Below are 24,615 nucleotides of genomic sequence, written 5' to 3' on the forward strand. Positions count from 1 at the left end.
TTCTTTTAATTTTCTTAAATTCTAATTAATTTTGGGCCCATCCTCAATAAAATAAAGAAATAGTGGAGGAAAGTAAACTCCACTTAAAAAGGTAATAAAACAAAACTTTTAGACCCTTATTTACGCATCTCTTCAATAGAACAGTACAGAAAGCAACAGGACACAGCACCTACACTTAACACAATACCCTCTAAGCAAAGTAATTGGTTCAAAGCGTTCCAATATATGTCCAGTGGTATGATAAAAAGCAAAGTCATGTCACATTCAGTATAATATTCCGAATATTCTAGAAACTGTGTGCAGTATTCGGAAAGTAGGTTATCATACGTAGAAAAGTCTTTTATTTCTATTGAAACATTCGTAATGTCCCAAATTTTATTAATGACACATTATTTCTACCATTTAAATTATGACACTTGTTTCTCCAGGTACATAATATGTGATTAATTTTACTGCTATAATATAAGAAAATAAATTTTTTTTCCATTTCAAATGGCTGAACAATGATCATCATATATAACTCACTTATATTATTCTACCATCAGAGTTATTGGCAGTAGCAGAGAAATATCTGCAAAAACATTTTTCCATTTTGCAGCAAAACGGCATTGTGACAGCTGAAAAGTAATGCGAGTGCCTGTAACGTCCATCAATAATGGCAGCAGTATGCAAGAACGCACTTCAGAAGAGTTTGTGCGTTGTATATTGACGCTAATGTCAATACTGAAGAATAAAATGCTAGATCACGCTATTGTCACAAAGTAGTGCCTCAGACACAAGGTTCCCCTCTTTCATGTACACGTAAACTTTATCCGTTAGAGGTTAGGAGGCCAATGTACGTAATAAAAGTTGTTCCAGGTGGGATGGCAAGTAGGAATATGACAGGAACAACCATTCGAAGTAAAAAGTTCATTAACCAAGGGCTCTAAAGCGGATACCCTATGAGCTGCAAGCACTTCTTCATCTTAGATACTGTGAATCGAATCACTTTTAGTGCACACTCTTTCCTTCCATATTTCTGTTCGTCAGGATAGAGGTCAGGAGCGGAGGGCGTTATAAAATGAAAATTAATTGAAGTGGAATGGACCCAGTTTATTCTTGTAATGATGGTACAGTGGTGCCTACATAGGGCCGAGCAGCCCCAAGAGGGGTTGCCGTCTGCTCATCAGAGAGGCAGAGGCTAGAGGAGCGACTACTCGGGGCCGAGGTCAGAAGCTAAGAGAGCGCGGAGCTGTTTCCAAGCCGCCCTCGCCGCTCCCGGCCGCGTCCCCACGTGATCACACGATTAGTCTCTGATTGGAGGATTGATTCCGCAAACGCGCCTTGCTAGTAGCGTACCCCCGTCAGCGCAACCAACCCGTGGGACTTGAGTCTGACCGAGGAGCACGTGGCAGGAATGTGCCGACCATGGTCTTCCGGGCAGCACCCTCAGGCCAGCCCAAGCCGGCTACGGCCGAACATTATGCATAAAAAATTTATTTAATAAAATTTTGTCGGCAATGATCCCTCTTGGGGGATCTCCTCCCTGCACATTTCGGTAGGAGGCTGCATGGACCAAAATAATAAAATATTGTCTACTCAATATAGGCTCTAGAATGCGTAGTCTACGAGATACGAAAATCAGTTCAGTAGAAGAGTCATGTTTCAGAGTAGGGAAAATGAACAAGCGATTGTCGCTCTTAAGGTACACATTTTTAGAGCCCATGTTGCTTCAGATGTTCGTTCCTGCCATATCCTTGAATACTGACTATTCCTTATACGGACCATTCCTCCTGGGACACGGTGAATGTGCTCAGCAGTTAGCCTTACAGGAATTAAACAAAAATATGGAAACACCGCGGCACACGCAGGGGGTAGCTAAGCCTGTAGGCTGCTTTGTTGTATTTGACCACAAACGGCCACTAAGCAATGTCCTCACTACTTTGCATGTGTCAGTCGTGGTCAGGATATCGTTCTGTGTAGAAGTGTGTGCGTTATGTCGGAGCTAAGTGAATTGGAACGGGGGCGATTTGTTGGTATGGGGCCTGCCTCCGTAACCAAGGGAGACGAAGCGTATGGTATTTAAAGAGGTACTGTATCAAATATTTACATCGCATAGAGAGAAAACGGAAATATATCATGCAGTATTGTGTTGTGATCGGCATTTCCAGTCACTGAAGAGTATTGTCACGAAAAATATAAGTACGGCAGCTGCTAATATCACTGCATAGCTCAATTCGCATTCGCGAACCCTGTCAGCACGAAAACGGCAATATGGGAGCTCCATTAGTGCGGGAACTAAAGGGCGATCTGTAATTTCGAAACCACTTCTCAGTGATGCAAATCCCTATAACAGGAAAATTGGGTGTTGAAACCATAAATGGTCTGCTATGGAGCAGTGGAGGAACGTCATTTGGTCAGGTGAGCCTTGTTTCACACTGGTTCCAACTCCTGGCCGATTTTTCGTCAAAGGGCTGAAACATGGCATGGGTTCAGTGATGATTTGGGATTATGTGACCATTTCGGCTGATAACGCCCATCCCATGGTACAATTATTCATAATTTGTTTCCCAGTGGCGATGCTGTATTCCAAGACAATAGCATTCCTGTTCACACAGCTCACAACGTCCAGATTTGCTTTTGTAAGTACGAAAATAAACTTTCACGTCTTCGCTGCCCTCTACAGTGATCAGATCTCAATTTATTGAGCCTTGGTGGTGTACTTTTGACGAAGGGGTGCGAGATCGCTATCCACCTGCACCTATTTTGCAAGATGAATGGTATAAGCTCCTCTCGAAAACCATATAGGGCCTGCTGGCCCATTCCAAGACAGTTGGATGATGATTTGAATTAAATATGTTTCCCAACACCTTATTAAGCATGGTAATGTGTTGCGTTTTTCGCGTTCCCATATAGCTGTTCACCTTCTGTATTTGTACTAACGAAAAAATTGTAAAACTGTCATGTCTGTCTATTCGTCTTTTGAGACATTAATCTCCAAAACGACAACCTGGGGAAAATCAAAGCAGCAAGAAGAACAGAGTTCCAGGGACGAGGTATCACGACAAGGGAAAGAAATACAGCAGTAACCAGAATAAAGCAGACACTGTAAATGACCACGATTAATCTATTGATGAGTCCTTGGTAAGCAAGTTGCTGAAGGTTGATGGAAGCTGGACTGCTGGAATTGCTGCAGTCTCGTCCGAAATGTTCTGCTGCAGTTCTTGAAGACTGTGAGGGCTGTAGCGACACATCATACATTTGAGGGCTCCCAAGACGAAGTAATCGCACACTGGCAAGTCAGGAAACGTGGGTGGCCAGCTAGGACCACTACCACGCAGACCACCTGTAACAACTCTCTCACGCGCGAGGGTTGTGTAAATGAGCTGCAAGGTTCGGCTAGCTGTATTGGCAGTTGCTTCGTCAGGTTGAAAATAGCTGTAAGTCTTTTCCTCCTCCGTCAGCACCGGTACAAATTCACGGTCAATTGTATCCACTCATCAAGGGCCATTCTTGTTTGACGCGTGCCTTCAACGTAGCTTGGGGCAACGTGTAAGCTTTACTTCATTAGAATTGGTCAACGGAAAAAAGATATCGTAACGTAAAGTTTTACTAAAAAATCATGTCTCTCTTTGTCTGTCTGTTTCAACACGCAAATCTCCTGCACGACTAAAAGAATTTTCATGGGATTTCCGTTAGTAACATGTACAATGTACTTCATCAAAATCGGATTACGAAGAAAAAATGTATGTGGTACCGGACGGATTTCAGCCAAACTCGGCACCCATATCACTTACTGTCTGGAAAGAATCACTGTGGGGGTAAGAATCACCTACCTATCAAATGGGTTAAGAATGGAGTGAATAAAAAGCGTAGGCCACGACCCGCGAATATTCAAATTTTATTCATACCGTACCTGAGGACGAGAGCGCTTAGTGATTTGAAACAAACACACATAATTTCAAACCTTTGTTAACGTATTTCTCGCTTAAACGATCCACAAAGTGACGAAAGGGAAAAAGTTTATCGCTTACTACATTTTGGGCTGTTCATTTTCTCATCAGGGACGACATTTTTCACGTCTTCACAAATAGCAGATAGTACCTACAAAATTAGACGTTGTACGACACAAAGGGAGGGGAGGGGGGGGGGGGACGGCCAGAGGAAGGAAATTGGAAATGGACTGGACGAGGGGTAAAACGTGAAGGACATAAACAGGAAACCGGAGAGAGACATGGTAGGGTGACGAGGAGACGAGCAAAGTGAGGAGGTAGCAGCAGATGGCCAGAGACAGCAATGGGGTGGAGGCAGTGGACAAAGAGAATTGGGGAGAAGGACGAAGACAGAGAGGGGCAGAGGATGCGGACTGAGAGGGGAGGAAGTAGGACGGAGAGCTTGGGGTGGAAGTAGTGGACAGAGAGAATGCAAAGAATGAGGTGGATGGAAAGGGGCCAGAGGAGTTGGAGAGAGGGGAAAGGAGGTGATGGACTACTAGAACTGAATACATACAGGACAATGTCGGATTCTCAGCTAGTACAGAATAAAATACTTAAGCGCCTTCTTGTTACAGAGTTGTACATTTTTGCGGAATTCATAAAATTTAACCCTTAGATATTTGGAGACAAATTCAGTTTACATGCGCGCAGCAGGTAAATGAATAATTAGCCTTGCTATGCGCTCGGCGGCCACGTATGCTCTTCGCCTGGAGACGTAGCTTAATCGCAGTGCGAGCGCGCTCCGCGCATTCTGCGGCGGATCGATGGCTGACCGACCGCCACCCACCCCTCTGTGTGCCCGCAGGACCCGCTCGCTAGCACCGATATCAACGACAATGACAGCGACCCGACGCCGCGCGACAACGGCGACAACAAGCACGGCACGCGGTGCGCGGGCGAGGTGGCGGCCGTCGCCTTCAACAGCTACTGCGGCGTCGGCGTCGCCTACAACGCCAGCATCGGCGGTGAGTGGCTGCGCTGCATCTGTCCAGCTACACGCAATTGACAGCAGTTTCAATTAAAAGAAACTGTACCTCAACCATTTACAGTTACAGCAAGCACAGTACACTACCATTTAATACGTGACTCTAAGTTGAACCAACGTTGTTAAAATACCTACATGCACAGATTAAATTTGACAGTTTGCCATATGTGAACGTCTTCAATAATTATTGCCATGCATTTTTTCTTCTGAAAGCACGTTGGTTTTATTCAGCATTCCGATACACCTTATTATACCCCGCCAAAAGGCTACAAAACCTTATTTTTCAACATAATCTCCGTACAATGCGACGGCCGTATGCCACTTCCTGATAGGGCCTGTATGCCCACATCGACTTCGGAGCCAACCTCTTACTGCATCAGTAACCTCTCTATCTTCTACCTGCTGCTTCCTGCGGAAGTAACTGGATCCGGACTGTAAGGTGGGCGACGAAGAAAAGAAGTTTGGTGAGATCTTCTCGGGTGCACAGACTTCTGTGAGATCTTGACTTTTTGGATTTTTGTGGCGACGAACAGGCTGAATTCTACTCTACAGGGTAGTACAGTACTAGTACAATACACTTCTGACACCCCAACTGGTGGACCAGTCTGTCAGCACTACCAACAGAAACAATAGTAGTGAGGCGAGGTGTTCCATTGTGATCCGTCTATCAGCTCGAATGACACGGTCCGCACGTTCCAAAATTGCAGGAGTCACAGCAGTGTGTGTCCAGTCACCACGCGGGATATCGGACAGGTCTGCACGGCCTTGTTGCAATGATGACAAACGCCTCGCTCAACGAATCATCGTGCTTTTGTTGACAGCGAACTGAATGTCAGCTTATAAAAATTACACCTACAGTTAGGGAACCAAATCTCCAGCTCCTCAGTGCTGTATGACACAATAGAAAGAATAAATTACCACTCACACTCAATAATGCAAAAGAAATGGCAGAAACAAGAACAGAAATTAAATAAACTCTTGAACAAAACAAAAACTGCTCTAAAACTGAGGCAAACACACACAACACATATTCCACGAACGCTTGATTAATTTTACTGACATAACACTCACAAAAGAAGAAGAACAGCTACTTGAGAAAGGCCAACAATACAATTTGAACACCCACATAACACATACGACCATAGAAAATCTTATTACTGAGACTGAATACATCGTAGGTTCAAAATGGCTCTGAGCACTATGGGACTCAACTGCTGTGGTCATAAGTCCCCTACTACTTAAACCTAACTAACCTAAGGACAGCACACAACACTCAGCCATCACGAGGCAGAGAAAATCCCTGACCCCGCCGGGAATCGAACCCGGGAACCCGGGCGTGGGAAGCGAGAACGCTACCGCACGTACATCGTAGGACAACATGAAAAAACTAACACTCAAGACTTCAACCCAGGCCTAACAAGAGAACTAGTGACAGAGGAAATGAAGCAAATCATCCACCCAACACAAAGATACCAAAGAAATGTAAAGACTCTCTTAAAAAACATCACACACACCTTGACACAGAACCAGACAACAGAATGACACAAAAGAACCCTAAGCTCCACTCTTAATAAGCCTGCCTAAGGTCGACAAACCCCTCATCTCCGTCAGACCAGTGGTTGACTTCAGAAAAGCCCCATTTACTTACTAGGGAGACAGATGCACACATTCCTACTGAAGACATACACATACACTAACAACAGAAGCCTCAAAACACAGGAGACGTAATAGAGAAAATTAGGAATGTCAACATCCCCCCAACAGCAAAACTAGTATCTTATGACATAACATCCATGTACACAAACATGCCCACAGAAGAAACTATAAACATTATAGAACAACAGCTAAAATGCAAAAAATTTCCAAGATGTACATGTAAATGAAATCTTATGCATCCTTCAGCTAATCACAGAACAAATCTACTTCACTTTCAACAACAACTTCTACTTGCAACAAGTGGGGCTTCCCATGAGGTCCCCCATCAGTGGAATCTTAGGCAACATTTTGTTGGACCATATAGAGAACACAATATTCATCGCATTGTAAAACAAGGAGGTACAAAATAATCTGCTGGTACCGACGTGTGGATGACATAATCTGTCTCGTAGATCAAACACATAACAGGATAGAAGAGCTACACGGTAACATCAACACAGTACACCCAGAGATACACTTCACAGTGGAAATAGAAAACAAAAAGAAACTAAATTACTTGGATCTTACAATCACAGGAAACAACCACCAACATGAATTCTCCATCTACAGAATAACCACATCTTCAAGCACTGTTATCCACAGCTCATCCAACCACCCGACAGTGCATAAATATGCCATCTTCACACAAATGCTCCACAGTATAAACAGAACACCTCTTAAACCAGAAAACTACGCACAGGCACTACATATAATCAAACAAATTGCTGTCGAAAACGACTACACAGCAGACATCATAAATAAACTCAACAACAAGGTAAAACGGATACTTGCAGTACACACAGACAACGTAGCACGCCACACCACTTCAGAAAAAAGAGAAAGATGGTACACACTAAAATACAATAACTAAATATCACATACAATAGGAAACATCTTGAAAAAGCAAGGGATCCCAATAACATTCAGAACAAACAATACAGAAAAGACTAAGACCAGTCAGAAAAACAGACAAATTCAGCAATGCAGGAATATATCAACTCACTTGCAACTCCTGTCAGGCCCACTACAAAGGAAAAACAAGCAGAAATATCCGAACGAGGTACACAGAGCACATGAGAGCTCTAAAAATTAACACCACACACTCAACTTTTGCAGAACATCTAGTGAACAAAAACCATATCCCCACTAATATCGAAAACGATCTACGCATTCTGAGAAACAGCAACAATTTATACCGACAACTAACAATAGAAGAAAAGTACTACACACAAAAGGCTATAGTCGAAGGGAAAAATGTAATAAATGATAACACAACACACGCTTTACCGCTCGGAGAGAACTGGCCAAGGACACAGAACAGAAAGCACAAACACGCAAAATAACCACTTCCCCAATACACACAGAGACATAAATAATGAACAGAAGTCGTAATTCGTGCTAAAGTTTTTCATAGCCTTTCTCGCCACATGCGATACGCCTCTCGCTACACACGCGAACAGCAAGATGGCGTAATATTCTGGATCAGAAACAAAGTGCAAAATTTTTGTTTTTGTGTGTATAAAAGCAGCCACATACCATCCAACGAACGTGAGTACACGAATAGCTAAGCAACAGCTCAGTAAACACCAAATAACTGGTTTCCACAACACTACCACAACCCCAAGTATATACTGCTGACGTATGAAGTTCACCTTTTAGTATCTGTTTACTAACAGCCGCTCACATCGTTTCAGATGACATGATGTTCGCTTAGTAAAAAGACAGCAACAGAAAAAAATGTCGCAAACAGCGCCAATAATTGCTTAAAACATGCTGTAACATACCACAAATAAGGTAGTATGAATGTATCAAGAGAAAACTATATTTCAAAAGACGAATTGTAAAAACGTAACAATGTTTTACTGTGTTTGTACAACTATGCCATTTTCTGCCTGTTTTACTTTAATAAACCCCACTGATGATGGTGACCTTTGTCGCCGAAACTAGTTTGGGATAATAAAGAAATAAACGAATAACAAGGTGTTTTGCGTCAAGGCGGACTCAACTTCTGATATTACTGAACTTCTCTAATACTAAGACTTCATGGATGGTCTTTCACATGATGATAGTGTCTTGGCAGAAAAAGATAATCATTTTTGGAGTCAAAACCTCCATAAACGATGAGTCTTGAACTTACAGCGGCGTCTATTTCTTTCAAAATGGTGTTCAGTATGTCTTCAGCCATCTGAGAGTGATCTGAGGCATCTTATTCAAGCACTTCGTCACCGAGCCGGCCTTAAATTCGCACCAGTCTTCCACACCAAGCCACCAGTCATGGTGTGTACTTTCAAGGGACTCCATGGTGGACACAGTAGCATTGTATTTTAGTTTCGTGAGTTTTCGGAACATTTTAGTGTCGAATGCACTTTGTAGGGCATCAAATAAAAAGAAGCTGTCTTTATGTTTCTGAAGCCTTGCTTCGATCACGAAGTTAACGTCCAAATTCTCACTCAAATTGTATCATTACAGGTCCACCAACATAATCACTAGGCATTAAAGCAAAGAAAATATAAAATATTTTGAAGAACTGCTTGTCCAGTTAACGATTGTTCGTATTTACATCTAGTATCTCTCAGGTGAATATAACTTTCCACCAAACATTAAAATTTAAAAAGAAGAACAATAATTAACCCATTCTATTATTAATTATCTCAAGATTGCATTCCTCGAGGATCTCATAACTTTGCGTCAAAAGAAACATTTCAAAGAGTAATGACTGGACTGATTTCTTAACAGCCGTCTCATGTTCAATGTGTTAAAAGCCGCATGAACCTTAGTAGCGAACGTTCCTTGCATGAAAACTGACCTGCAGATATTTTTAAGCAGTACGTTTATTTGATCATCACCACTCACATTCACCAAATAATTTTAGGCCTACTGTCTCACATTAGGGAAAGCATCTCACGGTAGGATACATGTACATGCCCTCCCACCTCTTGTCACCACATTGTTAGCAAATTTCTTTAATTTCAAGCAGCGTCCAATTTGTCCTCATACTAAAAATCGTTTTAAACACAGGAAAGCATACTAGAATAATGTTTAGCTGGCGAAAGTTCCCCAGAACATACAAACACTTGTGTTTACTCTTGTCCATTGTGTACTGTCATCGAACACTAGGCGCAGAAGAATAGAGGTTACTGTCACAGCTAGTGAAGCGTTTGGATGATTTGAGCAAGAGTTTATGCGTTGCGAGAAGCTTGCTTTCCTATCTCAAGCCCCTCTCATGAAACACTGCAGGTCATTACCACTTGACACTGTACTCAGAATTAAATTTTTATTCAACACTCCGAAACGCATTAATATAAATTTTAAAAACGAAAGGACACTAAGGCGGTAAGGCTGCTGGAAAATTAGGTGAAACATAAAACGAAATGGTCGTATGAAGAGTTGATTCAGCATGCAGGAAAATCGAAAAAACCCAAGAGTTATGTTAAAACCAAAAATGTCTACATTAAGACTGCAGGCGAAAAGAAGAGAGGCAGACAGAGCATAGGTGAAGGAAGTGGAAGCATTTACGCGAGGAAGACTCTGATGATGTGACAGAAGACGGAATGGCAGTCAGTGTCAAAGACATAGGGAATCCAGCAGTAGAAATTAACTGAGGTTTTAAGATTTGCAGTGAAATAAGGTGGCTGGCCCATACAGCATTCCTTCGGAATATCTAAATCATTGCTGAAAGTACCAAGCAGATGACTATTCACGCTGTTTTAGAAAACCTGTTATTCCGCAGACATACCATCAGACTTACATAAAATTATCATCCACAAAGTTACAAAAGGTGGCAGGGGCAGGTAAGTGCGAGATATACCGCACAGTGAACTTGACACTCATCCATCCAAGTTGCTAACCAGTATAACGTACAGAAGAAAACCCGCTGGGTTAGCCGAGAGCGCTAATGCGCTGCTTCCTGGACTCGGGTAGGCACGCCAGCCCCAGTTCGAATCCTGCTGGCGGATTACCGAGCTCGCCCGGTGTGCTGTCCAGTCTGGATGTCGTGTTTAGGTGGTATTCTACATCCCGCTGGGTGAGTACCGGGCTGGTCCCCACGTTCCGCCTCAGTTACACGACTCGCAGACATCTGAACACTTTCGCACTATTATATGGATTACACTGGATGCAGACATCTGGGGTACACGATTTCCATCCCGGGGGATACAGGGTGGTGGCAGGAAGGGCATCCAGCCGCCCCTTAACGCTAACCTCGCCAAATCCGATCCTAACCATGCCGACCCCGCGAAACCGAGGAACAAGGTACTAGCACAAGAAAGAAAGATAATATACAGAGGAATGAAAAAGAAAATTGAGAAGGAAGAAACCTGAGGTACATGTAGACGAAGCGAAGTAAATCTGCTACCTTGGAAGATCAACAACACACAGCAAGCTAACATCCCAAAGATGTATGGGCTCGCTGCGGTTCCTCTTCGTCGTAACGTCTGGGCCCAAAATCGCCTAGGGGTTGGACCGCACGTGTCGCATTAGACGCCCTAAGTTAGACACTTGTGACCCTTTGGTTAAATTGTCTGGTTGATGGCAAGTTTGTGAAATTGTATGAAACAAAGTTAATGAACCATAAAATAACAGTAATAATAATATCGGGAACTAAACTAACGACCCATAAATGATGTAGGCCACACAGTTGAGATTTGGTTAGAATAATGTTTATTCGGAAAGAAAACTAATAGCGAAAGTGATCGCACTTAGAATTACTGTCACAGTCGAGCGCATATCCATTTGACAGAGTTAGATCATTCACAACCTCATAGCGAAACACAAGTCCAATAAGCCACCTCGTTTTTTATACGAAAATTTTGAGTTCACATCAGGCGCGCGGCTACTCAACGCTCAGAGACAAGTCCCGCGATACCACAAAATGCGAAATTTTCTCAGTCGTTTCACTACTTAGCTAGCTAAAGACCGACCGTCCGTTTCCGCGTCTCAATCTTAACTGTTCAGTTTGATGTCTCCAGCCGAACCGTCCCTTTCGCGTCTGCACCAGTACTATCCCTCTGCCAGTCCCCGGACGCATTTCCCGCGCGCCGAACATAGTTCCTCAAGTAATTAGTGCAGTTCCCTTTCCTGAAGCATCCATCTGTTTGCCTACAGCTTAATCTACAATATTTTACATTTTATCATATTTAAATAAGCAAAGCTTGACAACTGACACGTTCTAAATAAAGTAACAATAATATCCATTACATAATAAACATTAAATTCTTTCTTAGCTATGAATGCCACGCCAGCAGCCTTGCACTAATGTGCTTTCTGATAAATATATAAATACAGAGCAAAAGTAACTATTATGCACTAAAATTTACAACAAATATTCTATTACCTAATGATTCAATAAGGTATATGCTGTCATCGTTCAATGTGTTTTGTGTAGAGGAAATGATGATCAGATGCTTAACTGAAAATACTGGTAGTTTTAATTTACTATATCGTTTAAAGAAATAAAGTTACAGAGTTGATATATACAACATTTGTTATTTTAATGTGACGATTCTGTATGAAATGTCGATTGTTAAGATCGACCAAAGCGTTCAGATTTTAGCATTCAGGTCTTTGTTACGAAACTTGTTAATTTCACTTTCATAGTAAATCCTAAACTATTATAGATATGATCAGTATTCATGTTTTATTGAGATCACCATGAAAATTTATGAAGGATGGTAGAGTAAAATTACTGTGGCTTGGTTCCCAGCATTACTACCGAATTAAAAAGTTTTCATAAATGTTTCCTTTTATGGCCGATCTCAGGTCCACCATATTTAACACCACTACATCTCCTTGGTCACAAACAGCTTCTACAGGTTTTCCATATGACGTAGGTTCTCGTCTGTCTCCCTCGCACACTACAGCATCTCGTGGTGAATCTGCGCTCTTTGTAGCGAACGGTCCTGGATGACAGGAGGCTGACAATTCCTGTAGGCTGACTCTTTCAGTCATATAGTTAAATGGAAGCGAAATGCTCGTTAACTCGCAACACGAAGGTCGAACGAAGAAGCATGGAAAAAGCTTACCAGTGCACAAAGAGGACTTTCCTGGGCATTAGTATTCCACCAGTATCGAACATCGGACTTAATTTGAGGAAGAAATTTCCTCTGCACAGCAATGTATGGAAGTAGAACATGGACTGTGGGAAAACTGGAAAACAAGGGAATCGAAGCTTATGAGATGTGGTGCAAAAATGTATGTGAAAAATTAGGTACTCTGATAAGAATTTATGTTGTCCTCAGAATCGGCGACGACAAAAACATGTGTAAAAGACGAGACAAGACGATAAGACATGTGTTAAGACGTCAAGAAAGAACTTCCATAGCACCTGTGAGAGATGCAGAATATAAAAACATTGCAACGTATAGCTGAAGAAAAAGAAAACGTTGTAGGTCTTCTGTGAGAACTTATGTTACAGGTTTCACGTAAAACATCTCAGCTAATAAGAGTTTTCCCGACATTAGCTAAGACGTATCAGAAGTCCTGCATACGAATATTTAACAGTTGTGAAACGACAGGCTGTTTCAAAAGGGGTCGTTATTATTAAGCTCTTAACCCCAGTGTGAAGTACGTTCAAAACTTACATCCACAGATTAAACCTCAAGCTCGCTGTATTAAGTGGGATGTCTAGTCATTACTGGTTGATTAATGAACTCACAACGTAAACGTATTGTGCATGAAGAATTAGCTTCGATTAATTCTGTCTGCAACGTATTACGCATTTCTCGTATTGCATACCTTGAAACGGGTGAAAAAGTAAGTGTCGCTTACTATACACGTCTTCCTGACAAGCCGGGTAAAGTACAAGCATGAAGAGGTATGTATTGCAAAATGGGGCAAAACTGTTTATCATTAAGGTACAGCAACTGCCCACTTACGATCTTTGAGTGTGAGATAACTGTGGCATGTGAAGTATCAGTTGTTGGAGCATACGTAGGGTGAAATAGGGATCCACCTAATGAAATGTAGCCAAGTGAAGAAGTTACGCCAACTGAAAACTATGTACTTTAGTTTAGTGTCAGTATTCGAACGTTTCTATACAGTTTGATGCAGTTTTCCTATGGATATGTGTGCATGTGCGAGGGAGCAGACACTACCGGCGATTCACAGCCGTATTAAATTGTGAAAAGTATACGCAAAGCGCAAATATGAAACCAGAACACCTATGCAGTATACCGGAAATATGGAAAAATGTTTGTCGGATCGGGACTCGAACTCGGATGTCCCGCTTGTGACGAACGGTTGCCTTCACAACTTCAGCCATCCGAGGGCTCCTCTACGACCGACACAAACTTCCTATGCTTCGAACTGTATAGACCGCTTCCAGATACGTACATTGCACTGCCGTATTAATGCCAAAGGCAAGACAATTTGTGCGGGAATCACGTATTGTGCGAGCACTATGGGAAGTAAACATTGCGACACATGGAGATATGGGTCGGCCCTGAAGACTACGTTCCACAGACTTAACTGAACTACATACACAGGATTCTGTAGGCGTAAAGATCTTGAAAAAATGGAATGTCCTAAATCGCTATATCACCTTCGTACAGAAGTTGGTTTTTTATTTAAAAACAAAAACCGTGAACCATCTGTCTTGGGTGTTGTGTGATGTCCTTAGGTTAGTTAGGTTTAAGTAGTTCTAAGTTCTAGGGGACTGATGACCATAGATGTTAAGTCCCATAGTGCTCACAGCCATTTGAACCATCTGTCTTGTCCCGATAAACCTATAATACCATAACCATTGCTAGTTACTACCAACAAATACAGATTGTATTGTATTGTATGTTAATCGGGGACCTAGAAATCGTCCCCGCCGCAGACGCTGTGGTCCACAACCCCACGACGACTACCGCAATCCACTTCACCCCTCCGCCGCCCCGCACCGAACCCAGGGTTATTGTGAGGTTCGGCCCCCGGTGGACACCACCCCCACCCCCCACCCCCAGGGAACGTCTCACACCATACGAGTGTAACCCCTATGATTGCGTGGTAGAGTAATGTGTACGCGTACGTGGAGAACTTGTTTGTGCAGTAATATCCGAGATAGTGTAACAGAGGCAGAATAAGGGGAACCAGCTTGCATTCGCCGAGGCAGATGGAAAACCGCCTAAAATCCATCCACAGACTGGCCGGTTCACCGGACGTCGACACAAATCCCCCGAGCGGATTTATGCCGGGGACCAGGCGCTCCTTCCCGCCGGGAAAGCCGTGCGTTAGACCGCACGGCCAACCGGGCGGGCTGTTCACAGATTAATCACTTTTTGTTTCTTCATACCTGGGTAGCAATTACCTAAGATCAATTTCTTACAGTATAACCAGTATAACAAATAAATGCAACTACAGTCTGTCGTGTTTCGCTTTTGTATGCCTAGACCAGTTGTACCACAATAGTGTAAATTGAAATAATATTTTATTGTTAACAAGTGAAACATTATATTGTTTATCACAACCGTGTTAATAAACCATTTCGGAGACGGGAGACACTATTTGATACCGTGGGTTTCTAAATTATCGCTATTTCCTTTCGACACACTAGGCAACAAATTTTCGTAAATAACAAGAACTCACTTACTTATCACAACTACGTTGCAAAAAGATACGAAATATCAGATCCATCACTTTGACATGCATAAATAATTGTACTTTAAATTTCAACTCAGACCTATTATGCAGATACTTCATGTTTATATTATTACCACCATTCCTCGATCTTTTCGTAACAGAAACAGATGTAATATGACTACACGGTGCATATTATTGTATTTTTTATATTCTTTTCTATGTGCAGTGGACACAATACTTCTGAGAAACTCAGCTGTAAGTACCCTAAGTACTCGTACACTTTTCAGTTGCGATGTCTTTTACGTTTGATGTACGACGTTGAATGGAAGTGAGTCATGGGCTGCGGGAAAAAAATGGAAAAGAAGAAAGTCAAATTGTTTGAGATATGCTGTAGAAGGGTGTTGATAAGGCGTGATGATAAGTAGAAACGAGGAACTCCTCTGCGGAATCAACGTGGAGAGGGACGTGTGGAAAACATTGAAACGGGGAAGAGACATGGCGATAAGGCGTGTGTTAGTACTTGAAGAAGCTGTAGAGGATAAAATGTGTAGGGGAAGAATAGTTTAACTGGTCATGCAGCCAAGTTGCTGACAAGAAAAATATACACAAGAATGGAAAAGAAAATGAGGGTCTATTAGAAGAAGACCGTTTTGCCTGTAAGAAAGAAGAAGGCGCAGAGAGGCAGTTATGACGTTGCAGATGATAATGACAGCTAGTCTGAAGAAAAATCAAGAAACATTCATAGGATTTGTCGACCTGGAAAAACTGTTCGACAACGTCAAATGGTGCATGATGTTAGAAATTCTTCGAAAAGTAGGTGAAAGCTATCTTCAGTGAAAGTGAAGAAGAATTAGAGTACAAGGATATAGAGTAAATCGAAGGAAGACAAAAAAATGAGAAGTATCAGGAAAAGAAAGACTGAAGAAATAAGAAGTACCAGAAACAAGAACAACGAGAAACTCAACATCAGAATTGATGATCACGAAGAAGATGACGTTAAGGAATTCTTCTTCCAGGCAGCAAAATAACCGAAGCAGGACTGTGCAAGGCGAACATAAAAAGCGGACTAGCACAGGAAAAAAGAGCATTTCTGGCCAAGGGAACTATAGTAGTATCAAAGACTGGCCGTAATTTGAGGAAATAATTTCTGACAATATGGGTTTGGAGCACAGAATCGTATTGCTGTGAAACGTGGTCCCTGGGGAAAGCGGAACACAAGAGAACTGAAGCATTTGAGATATTGTGCTGGAGAATAATGTTGAAAAGGATAATGAGGAGTGATGAGTTTCGCTGTAGAATTGGCGAGGCTAGGAATACATGTAGCGGCAGCCGCCGAGCCGAGAGGACGCGAAGCAGAGCAGCAGCAGCATTTGTCTGATAAACTGTAAATTAATTTGGTTTTTGTTTTTGATTCACGTGCTTCTGCAAAGAATTGAAGTGTACGTGTGTATTTTACTGCCCAAACAAGTGGTTAGAAAACTAATCGTAGGTTTTGTTGTTGCGTAGGTCTTGTGAATATCCTCGTGTAGGGCGGCTTCCTACTCTGCATTTTCCCGTCGCCAGGAAATCCGTCACGCCATTGCGTTTTTATTTTTTACTAGTAGACAGCACATAGTTTAGATCAGTGCCTTCTAGTTTGAATATTTATCCCGTGCAGTAACTGTTCGGTAAACAGGTTTTCTAATAACATGTATCTGTAAATACATCAAATTCAGTAGAGAAATTTATTGCTGTTTAATACCTTACGGTCTCAGAATACAGTGATAAATCTGCACAGCAACTTTCAATGTCACTTTCTCTTCTTTGGTATATTTTAAAACTCAGTAGCGCCATTTGATACCTTTCATCTACTTTATACGCAGTACGATATGGCTAGGGACTGTACTTGTTGTGAGCGGATACAAGGAGAGGTGGCTGCTGTCCGTAAACAACTGGAAGCTGCGTTGGCTTCCGTCGACAAGCTTCTAACTAATTTTCAAAGTTGTGGTGACGTTGGGGCGCCAGTGGCGAGACCTGCGACACCTTTTGGCGCCACTGCAATCCCCTGGTGACCCGGACGTCATTGCGGCTTCTGATCCGCAATACCTGACCGGTCCGTCCTCACCCCAGAGTGGGTGGCAGACAGTGGTGAGTTCGCGTGTTACTGGGCGGAAGGCGAAAGAGGGAGCAGGCCGTGCGGCTGGCTCCCTACGTCTTAGCAACGGGTACGAGGTGCTACCCAGTATAACTCTGAGCCAGCAGAGGATGCCTCTCCTGTTGGGCAAGTGGTCGATTTTCCTGCCCAGTCCGGACAAGTATAGATGGTAGGAGCTCCGATGTTAGGGTGGGGGGGGGGGGGGGGGGGAGGGTGATGTAGCCTCTCAGGGAGATAGCAGGCAAGGCGGGAAAGAATTTCAGAAATTCAGTGTGCTTTCGGTATGTTTGCCGGGAGGTCTCATCCGTGATGTGGAGGAGGCCCTGCCGGCGGCTATCTAGCGCACTGGGTGCAACCGGCTGCATGTAGTGGCAAATGTCGGCACAAATGACGCCTGTCGCTTGGGTTCTGAGGCCATCCTCGTCTCCCTTCGGCGGCTGGCTGTTATGGTGAAGGCAACTAGCAATGCACGCGGGGTGCAGGCTGGGCTGTTTATTTGTAGCATCGTACCCAGGGTTGATCGCAGTCTTCTGGTTTCGAGCAGAGTGGAAGGTCTAAACCAGAGGCTCGGACGACTCTGCGACGGTATCGGGTGCGAATTTCTCAATCTCCACTATCGGGTTCAGAAATGTAAGCTTTCCCTTAATAGGACAGGCGTGCACTACACGCAGGCAGCGGCTAGTAGAGTAGTGGAGTACGTGTGGCGTGCACATGGGGCTTTTTGGTTAGAGAACCTCTCCCTTGGGAGCAAAGACGATTTGCCTGTTAAATAAACCGCAGCGACCTCAGAGAATCTTGGTCTTGATCAGAGATAGAAAACATTAATATGATTAATACGTTTTTAGTAAACAGGAGGAGCATGCAAGGAAAAGTTCCAGATTAGTATTGCTTACTGAATGTTATAATGCGCAGTTAGTATTTGGAACAGGATGCTGGTTGAAACCAGATGTCAGTGACAACGAAATCCCAAGTTCAGATTGGAATGTTTGTCGTAAGGATAGGTTAGTCGCCAACGGTAGCAGCGTGTTCATTGCAGTAAAAAATTCGATAAAATCTAGCTAGGTTATCACGGATTCCGAATGTGAATTAATCTGGATCAAATTGAGTATCAAATAACTGTAAAAAATTATGATCGGATGCTTTTATAGACCACCTCGGTCAGGATCTGTATTTGTGGAGCGCTTCAGACAGAACTTGCAGAATATCATTAGTAATTTTCCTGATCATTCCGTTGTAATAAGGGGTGACTTCAACTTCTCAGGTATAGATTGGGAGTGTTAAACCACAAAAACTGGTTACAGAAAAAGGGAAATCGTATAGCATTGTTCGTGATATCTTGTCCGAAAATTACCTTGAGCAGATAGTTAGAGAACCGACTGGTGAGGGTAACGTCTTTGACCTCCTGGCAACAAACAGACCTGAAACTATCGAATCAGTTAACGTAGAGGAAGGTATCAGAGATTATAAGGCTGTGACAGCATCTGTGACGACGGGTCCTACAACAAATGTTAAGAAAGCTAGGAAGACATACTGGCTCAGAAAGGGTGACAGGATACAAATTTCAGATTATCTCAGCAGTCAGCATCAAATATTCGGTGATACGGACGAAGATGTGGAGAACAAGTGGAAAAAATTCAAAGGTATCGTTCAATATTCCCTATAAAAGTATGTTTCGAGTAAGGTTTTAAGGGATGGGTAAGATCGAACATGGTTTAATAGCAGTGTTAGAAAAGCGCTATGTAAACAAACAGCACTTCATCTCAGATTCAAGAGAAACAGAAACCTAGCTGACAAAATAAAGCTGAACGAAGCGAAAATGAGTGTAAGGAGAGAAATTTTAGGAGCGTTCAATTATTCTAAAAGTAAGACGTTGTCAACCGACCTGAGTAAAAACCCTAAGAGATTTCGGTCGTATGTAAAATCAGTGAGGCAAAATGAGCTGTTTATTCTCTCAGAGACCGCACCGGCATCGAAACGGAAGATAACAGAGAGAAGACCGAAATACTGAATTCGGTCATCCAGAGTTGTTTCACCGCTAAAGATCGTAACACTGTCCCTCCTTTCAATCGTCGTACGAACATCGAAATGGCAGATATTGAGGTAACCGATCGCGAAACTGGAAAGCAGCTACCATCGCTCAGTAGTGGAAAACCGTCATGACCAGATGAGGTACCTATAAGATTCTATAAAGATAATGCGAAAGAACTTGCTCCCCTTCTAGCATTAATTTATCGTAGATCCCTTGAGCAACGAAAGGTACCTAACGACTGGATAAAAGCGCAGGTCATTCCCGTTTTTAAGAAAGCCCGTAAGACAGATATACACAATTATAGTCCTGTATCGTTGATGTCAATCTGTTGTAGAGTTTTGGGACATGTTTTATGCTCAAGAATTATGTCGTTTTTGGAAAATCATTATCTCCTTTATAAAAATCAACATAGATTCCGAAAACCGAGATCCTGCGAAACTCAGCACGCTCTGTTCCTCCATAAGATCCACAGCGACGGCGCTCAGGCTGTTGCCGTGTTCCTTGATTTCAATAAGGCATTTGACTCCGTCACACATTGCCTTTTAATGAAAAAAATACGAGCTCACGGAGTATCCAAGCAGACCTGTGACTGTATTCAAGACTGTCTTGCAGATAGAACTCAACAAGTCGCTTTTAACGGAATTAAATCGACAGAAGTAAAGATACACTCCTGGAAATTGAAATAAGAACACCGTGAATTCATTGTCCCAGGAAGGGGAAACTTTATTGACACATTCCTGGGGTCAGATACATCACATGATCACACTGACAGAACCACAGGCACATAGACACAGGCAACAGAGCATGCACAATGTCGGCACTAGTACAGTGTATATCCACCTTTCGCAGCAATGCAGGCTGCTATTCTCCCATGGAGACGATCGTAGAGATGCTGGATGTAGTCCTGTGGAACGGCTTGCCATGCCATTTCCACCTGGCGCCTCAGTTGGACCAGCGTTCGTGCTGGACGTGCAGACCGCGTGAGACGACGCTTCATCCAGTCCCAAACATGCTCAATGGGGGACAGATCCGGAGATCTTGCTGGCCAGGGTAGTTGACTTACACCTTCTAGAGCACGTTGGGTGGCACGGGATACATGCGGACGTGCATTGTCCTGTTGGAACAGCAAGTTCCCTTGCCGGTCTAGGAATGGTAGAACGATGGGTTCGATGACGGTTTGGATGTACCGTGCACTATTCAGTGTCCCCTCGACGATCACCAGTGGTGTACGGCCAGTGTAGGAGATCGCTCCCCACACCATGATGCCGGGTGTTGGCCCTGTGTGCCTCGGTCGTATGCAGTCCTGATTGTGGCGCTCACCTGCACGGCGCCAAACACGCATACGACCATCATTGGCACCAAGGCAGAAGCGACTCTCATCGCTGAAGACGACACGTCTCCATTCGTCCCTCCATTCACGCCTGTCGCGACACCACTGGAGGCGGGCTGCACGATGTTGGGGCGTGAGCGGAAGACGGCCTAACGGTGTGCGGGACCGTAGCCCAGCTTCATGGAGACGGTTGCGAATGGTCCTCGCCGATACCCCAGGAGCAACAGTGTCCCTAATTTGCTGGGAAGTGGCGGTGCGGTCCCCTACGGCACTGCGTAGGATCCTACGGTCTTGGCGTGCATCCGTGCGTCGCTGCGGTCCGGTCCCAGGTCGACGGGCACGTGCACCTTCCGCCGACCACTGGCGACAACATCGATGTACTGTGGAGACCTCACGCCCCACGTGTTGAGCAATTCGGCGGTACGTCCACCCGGCCTCCCGCATGCCCACTATACGCCCTCGCTCAAAGTCCGTCAACTGCACATACGGTTCACGTCCACGCTGTCGCGGCATGCTACCAGTGTTAAAGACTGCGATGGAGCTCCGTATGCCACGGCAAACTGGCTGACACTGACGGCGGCGGTGCACAAATGCTGCGCAGCTAGCGCCATTCGATGGCCAACACCGCGGTTCCTGGTGTGTCCGCTGTGCCGTGCGTGTGATCATTGCTTGTACAGCCCTCTCGCAGTGTCCGGAGCAAGTATGGTGGGTCTGACACACCGGTGTCAATGTGTTCTTTTTTCCATTTCCAGGAGTGTAATATCTGGAGTACCAAAGCGATGTGTGATAGGACAGTCGCTGTTTACAACATTTATAAATGATTTAGTAGAAAGCGTCGGATGCTCTTTAAGACTATTCGCAGATGATGCAGTTGTCAATACCAAAGTAGCAACGCCAGAGGGTAGTAAGAATTTGCAGAACGACCTGCCGAGAAGTGATTAATGGTGCAGACTCTGCCAGTTCACCCTGAATGTAAATGAATGTAACATATTACGCATACACAGGAAAAGAAATCCACTACAGTACAGCTACACTATTGATGAGAAACAGCTGGAGACAGCGTCTGCTGTAAAATATCCTGCCGTAACTATCCAAAGCGACCTTAAGTGAAATGACCATTTAAAACAGGTAGTGGGAAAAACTGACACCAGACTCAGATTCATTGGACGAATCTTAGGGAAATGTAGCTCATCCAAGAAAGAAGTGGCTCATAAGGCGCTTGTTGGCCCGATTCTTGAGTATTGTTCATCTATCTGGGATCCATATCAGGTAGGACTGATAGAGGAGATGAGAAGATCCAGCGAAGGGCAGCGAGTTTCGTCACGGGATCTTTTAGCTGGTGAGAGAGCGTAACGGAGATGCTAAACAAACTCCCCTGGCAGACGTTAGAAGAGAGGCGTTGTGCACCACGGAGACATTTACTACAGAAATTTTGGGACAGCACTTTTCAGAAGGAGTCGGACAACATATTACTTCCCCCACATACTGTATATCTCACTTATTGGCCACGAGGAGAAAATTAGAGAAATTAGAGGCAATACAGAGGCTTACCGACAATCATTCTTCCCACGCAGTATTCGCGAATAGAACAGGGTTGGAGGTATCAGACAGTGGTACCAAAAATACCCTCCGACATACCGCTTGCGGAGTATGAGGTAGACGTAGATGTACAGTCGTGGACAAAACGAGCGAGACCCCTCGGCTTTTCGTTATGCTGATCCGCACAGCTTTAAAGTCTGCTACACAGTATAACAGGCAAGGTGACGAAGTGCTACCAACATACTATGCACAGGCGTGAAACTGAAGAACTATCCCAACTTGGTCAGACTGTTTTCAATCATCTGTAAGACGATACTAATGCTGATTAGTGTGTTAAACACAACACGTAAATATAAGATATAAATGAAAGATGAAACTCTAATTACTATGAACTGTGTTAATAAAATGAATGTCAGCTTATCGAGATAACATAACTGTTTTAGTAAGACGAAGTACCCCAGATCGTTACGAATAAGCAAAATATTATGCGCATTCGGCCGCGAAACGATCTGCGTCATCGTTCAATCGTTCAGACCAATCATACTGCCTCCTAACATAGAAGCTGACTTTTTTACACCACCAAGGGACCGTATACCCAGGAAGTGCGATACAATTCCGCTTATTGTAAGTGAGGTAAACAGGTTATAAGAGGTGGGTAGACAGACAGACGGTCAAGAAAGTGAGACTAGTAGGGTTCCATTTTTACCGATTTAGGTGACGAAATCCTAACAAAGAAAATAGCTACGACAGTTACTGAAGATGAGGACCGCATAAATAATTCCCCCTACTCTTTATTCGAAATGTTCTAGTTGCAGTCGATACATCAGCATATTAATCGTAGCTACGCTTTCGAACCAAAACCCGTTTACAGGAATGCAAATAAAGTCCATTTGCCTATACACGTGGTAATTCAGATCCCAGTATTAATGCCAATGCGTTTTAGAAGTGCGAGCATTCCCATTGATAGCTAGCTTAAGAAACACTTCGTCTAATGAATCTTTCCTCCATGTGACGAGTCTAATGGAGAATTCGAAACATTTTAGAATACGTTTGGCAGCTATGTCACCGTTTATTTCCTGGGGTGGTGCAGAATTATCGTACTAAATTTACTCGTTAGTAACGGTATTTTGTTATTTCGATAAACACTCCGAATGATTGTCACCTGAGCGGTGATATAAAGGTAGAAAATTCATGTTTTTGAGTCTGGAAAGCTCTATGCAACAGAAACTGCAACTCATTTTGCCATTTTCGTTGCGAAATTGTTGGCTTATTCATGTCTGGGGTAATAATAGAGGGCTGATTGCCTGGGTTGTCTGCTAGTGTAGTGAAAGGTGTTTGCTACTGCAAGGGAGGTCAGGTTTGTTTCCAGTCCTAATCTCGATGAGGACAGATAGACTATCAGTAAAGCAATTTTAAGAAATCTTCGTGCCCTCAATACGTTTTATTGCTACCCTTATTCTGTACCGGCTCCCTGTTGATGTCAATATGAAACTTTACTACAATTTCATACTTGTTACTGCCTGCTTTTTCCGCTTGTGTCAATAGTTGGATTGACTTAAGTGTGGCACAGAAATATTTGTAACTGAATTTCGTTATGAATCTTCGCGCATTGCTAAATTTGCACACTTTCAAGGTAGGTCAGCTACAGTAATCCAGTGTGACTGGTCTGAACGTTGGCACAGACCGTGCCGCGGCCGAATGCGCATAATATTTTGCTAATTCGTAACGATCTGGGGTATTTGTCTTACTAAAACAGTTATGTTATCTAAATAAGCTGAAATTCATTTTTATTAATACAGTTCACATTAATTAGCGTTTCTTCTTTCACTTATATCTTGTATTTACGTGTTGTGCTTAACATACAAATCAGCATTGTCGGCCACTGTGGCCGAGCGGTTCTAGGCGCTTCAGTCCAAAACCGAGCGACTGTTACGGTCGCAGGTTCGAAGCCTGCCTCGGGCATGGGTGTGTCTAATGTCCTTAGGTTAGTTAGGTTTAAGTATTTCTAAGTTCTATGGGACTGATGACCTCAGATGTTAAGTCCCATAATGCTCAGAGCCATTTGAACTTATCAGCAATAATGTAGTCTTACACATGATTGATAACAGTCTGACAAAGTTCGGATAGTTTTACAATTTCACGCCTGTGCATAGTATGTTGGTAGCACTTCGTCGCATTGCCTGTTACGCTGTGTAGCAGCCTTTAAAGCTGTGAGGTTCAGCATAACGAAAAGGCGAGGAGTCTCGCTCGTTTTGTCCACGACTGTATATGTACGGAAAGCACTGAGAAGAATAAGAAGCAACAGGATGGTAGAGCATCTGTTAAGACATCAGGAAATAACTTCCATGGCACAAGAGGAAGCTGCAGAGT

At 43.4% G+C, this 24,615-nt stretch overlaps 1 protein-coding gene across 1 annotated transcript in view; it reads left to right on the top strand.

The window, feature by feature from the left end:
- Positions 1 to 24,615, top strand: part of LOC126199515 (furin-like protease 2) — a 713,209-nt gene that overhangs the window by 410,216 nt on the left and 278,378 nt on the right. Inside the window, exon 5 of the mRNA XM_049936438.1 lies at positions 4,780 to 4,939. Coding sequence (XP_049792395.1) covers positions 4,780 to 4,939 — 160 coding nt within the window. The remainder of the gene's footprint in view (positions 1 to 4,779; positions 4,940 to 24,615) is intronic.

The sequence above is a fragment of the Schistocerca nitens genome, chromosome 8 (genome assembly GCF_023898315.1).
Source record: "Schistocerca nitens isolate TAMUIC-IGC-003100 chromosome 8, iqSchNite1.1, whole genome shotgun sequence".
Classification (NCBI taxonomy): Eukaryota; Metazoa; Arthropoda; class Insecta; order Orthoptera; family Acrididae; genus Schistocerca; species Schistocerca nitens.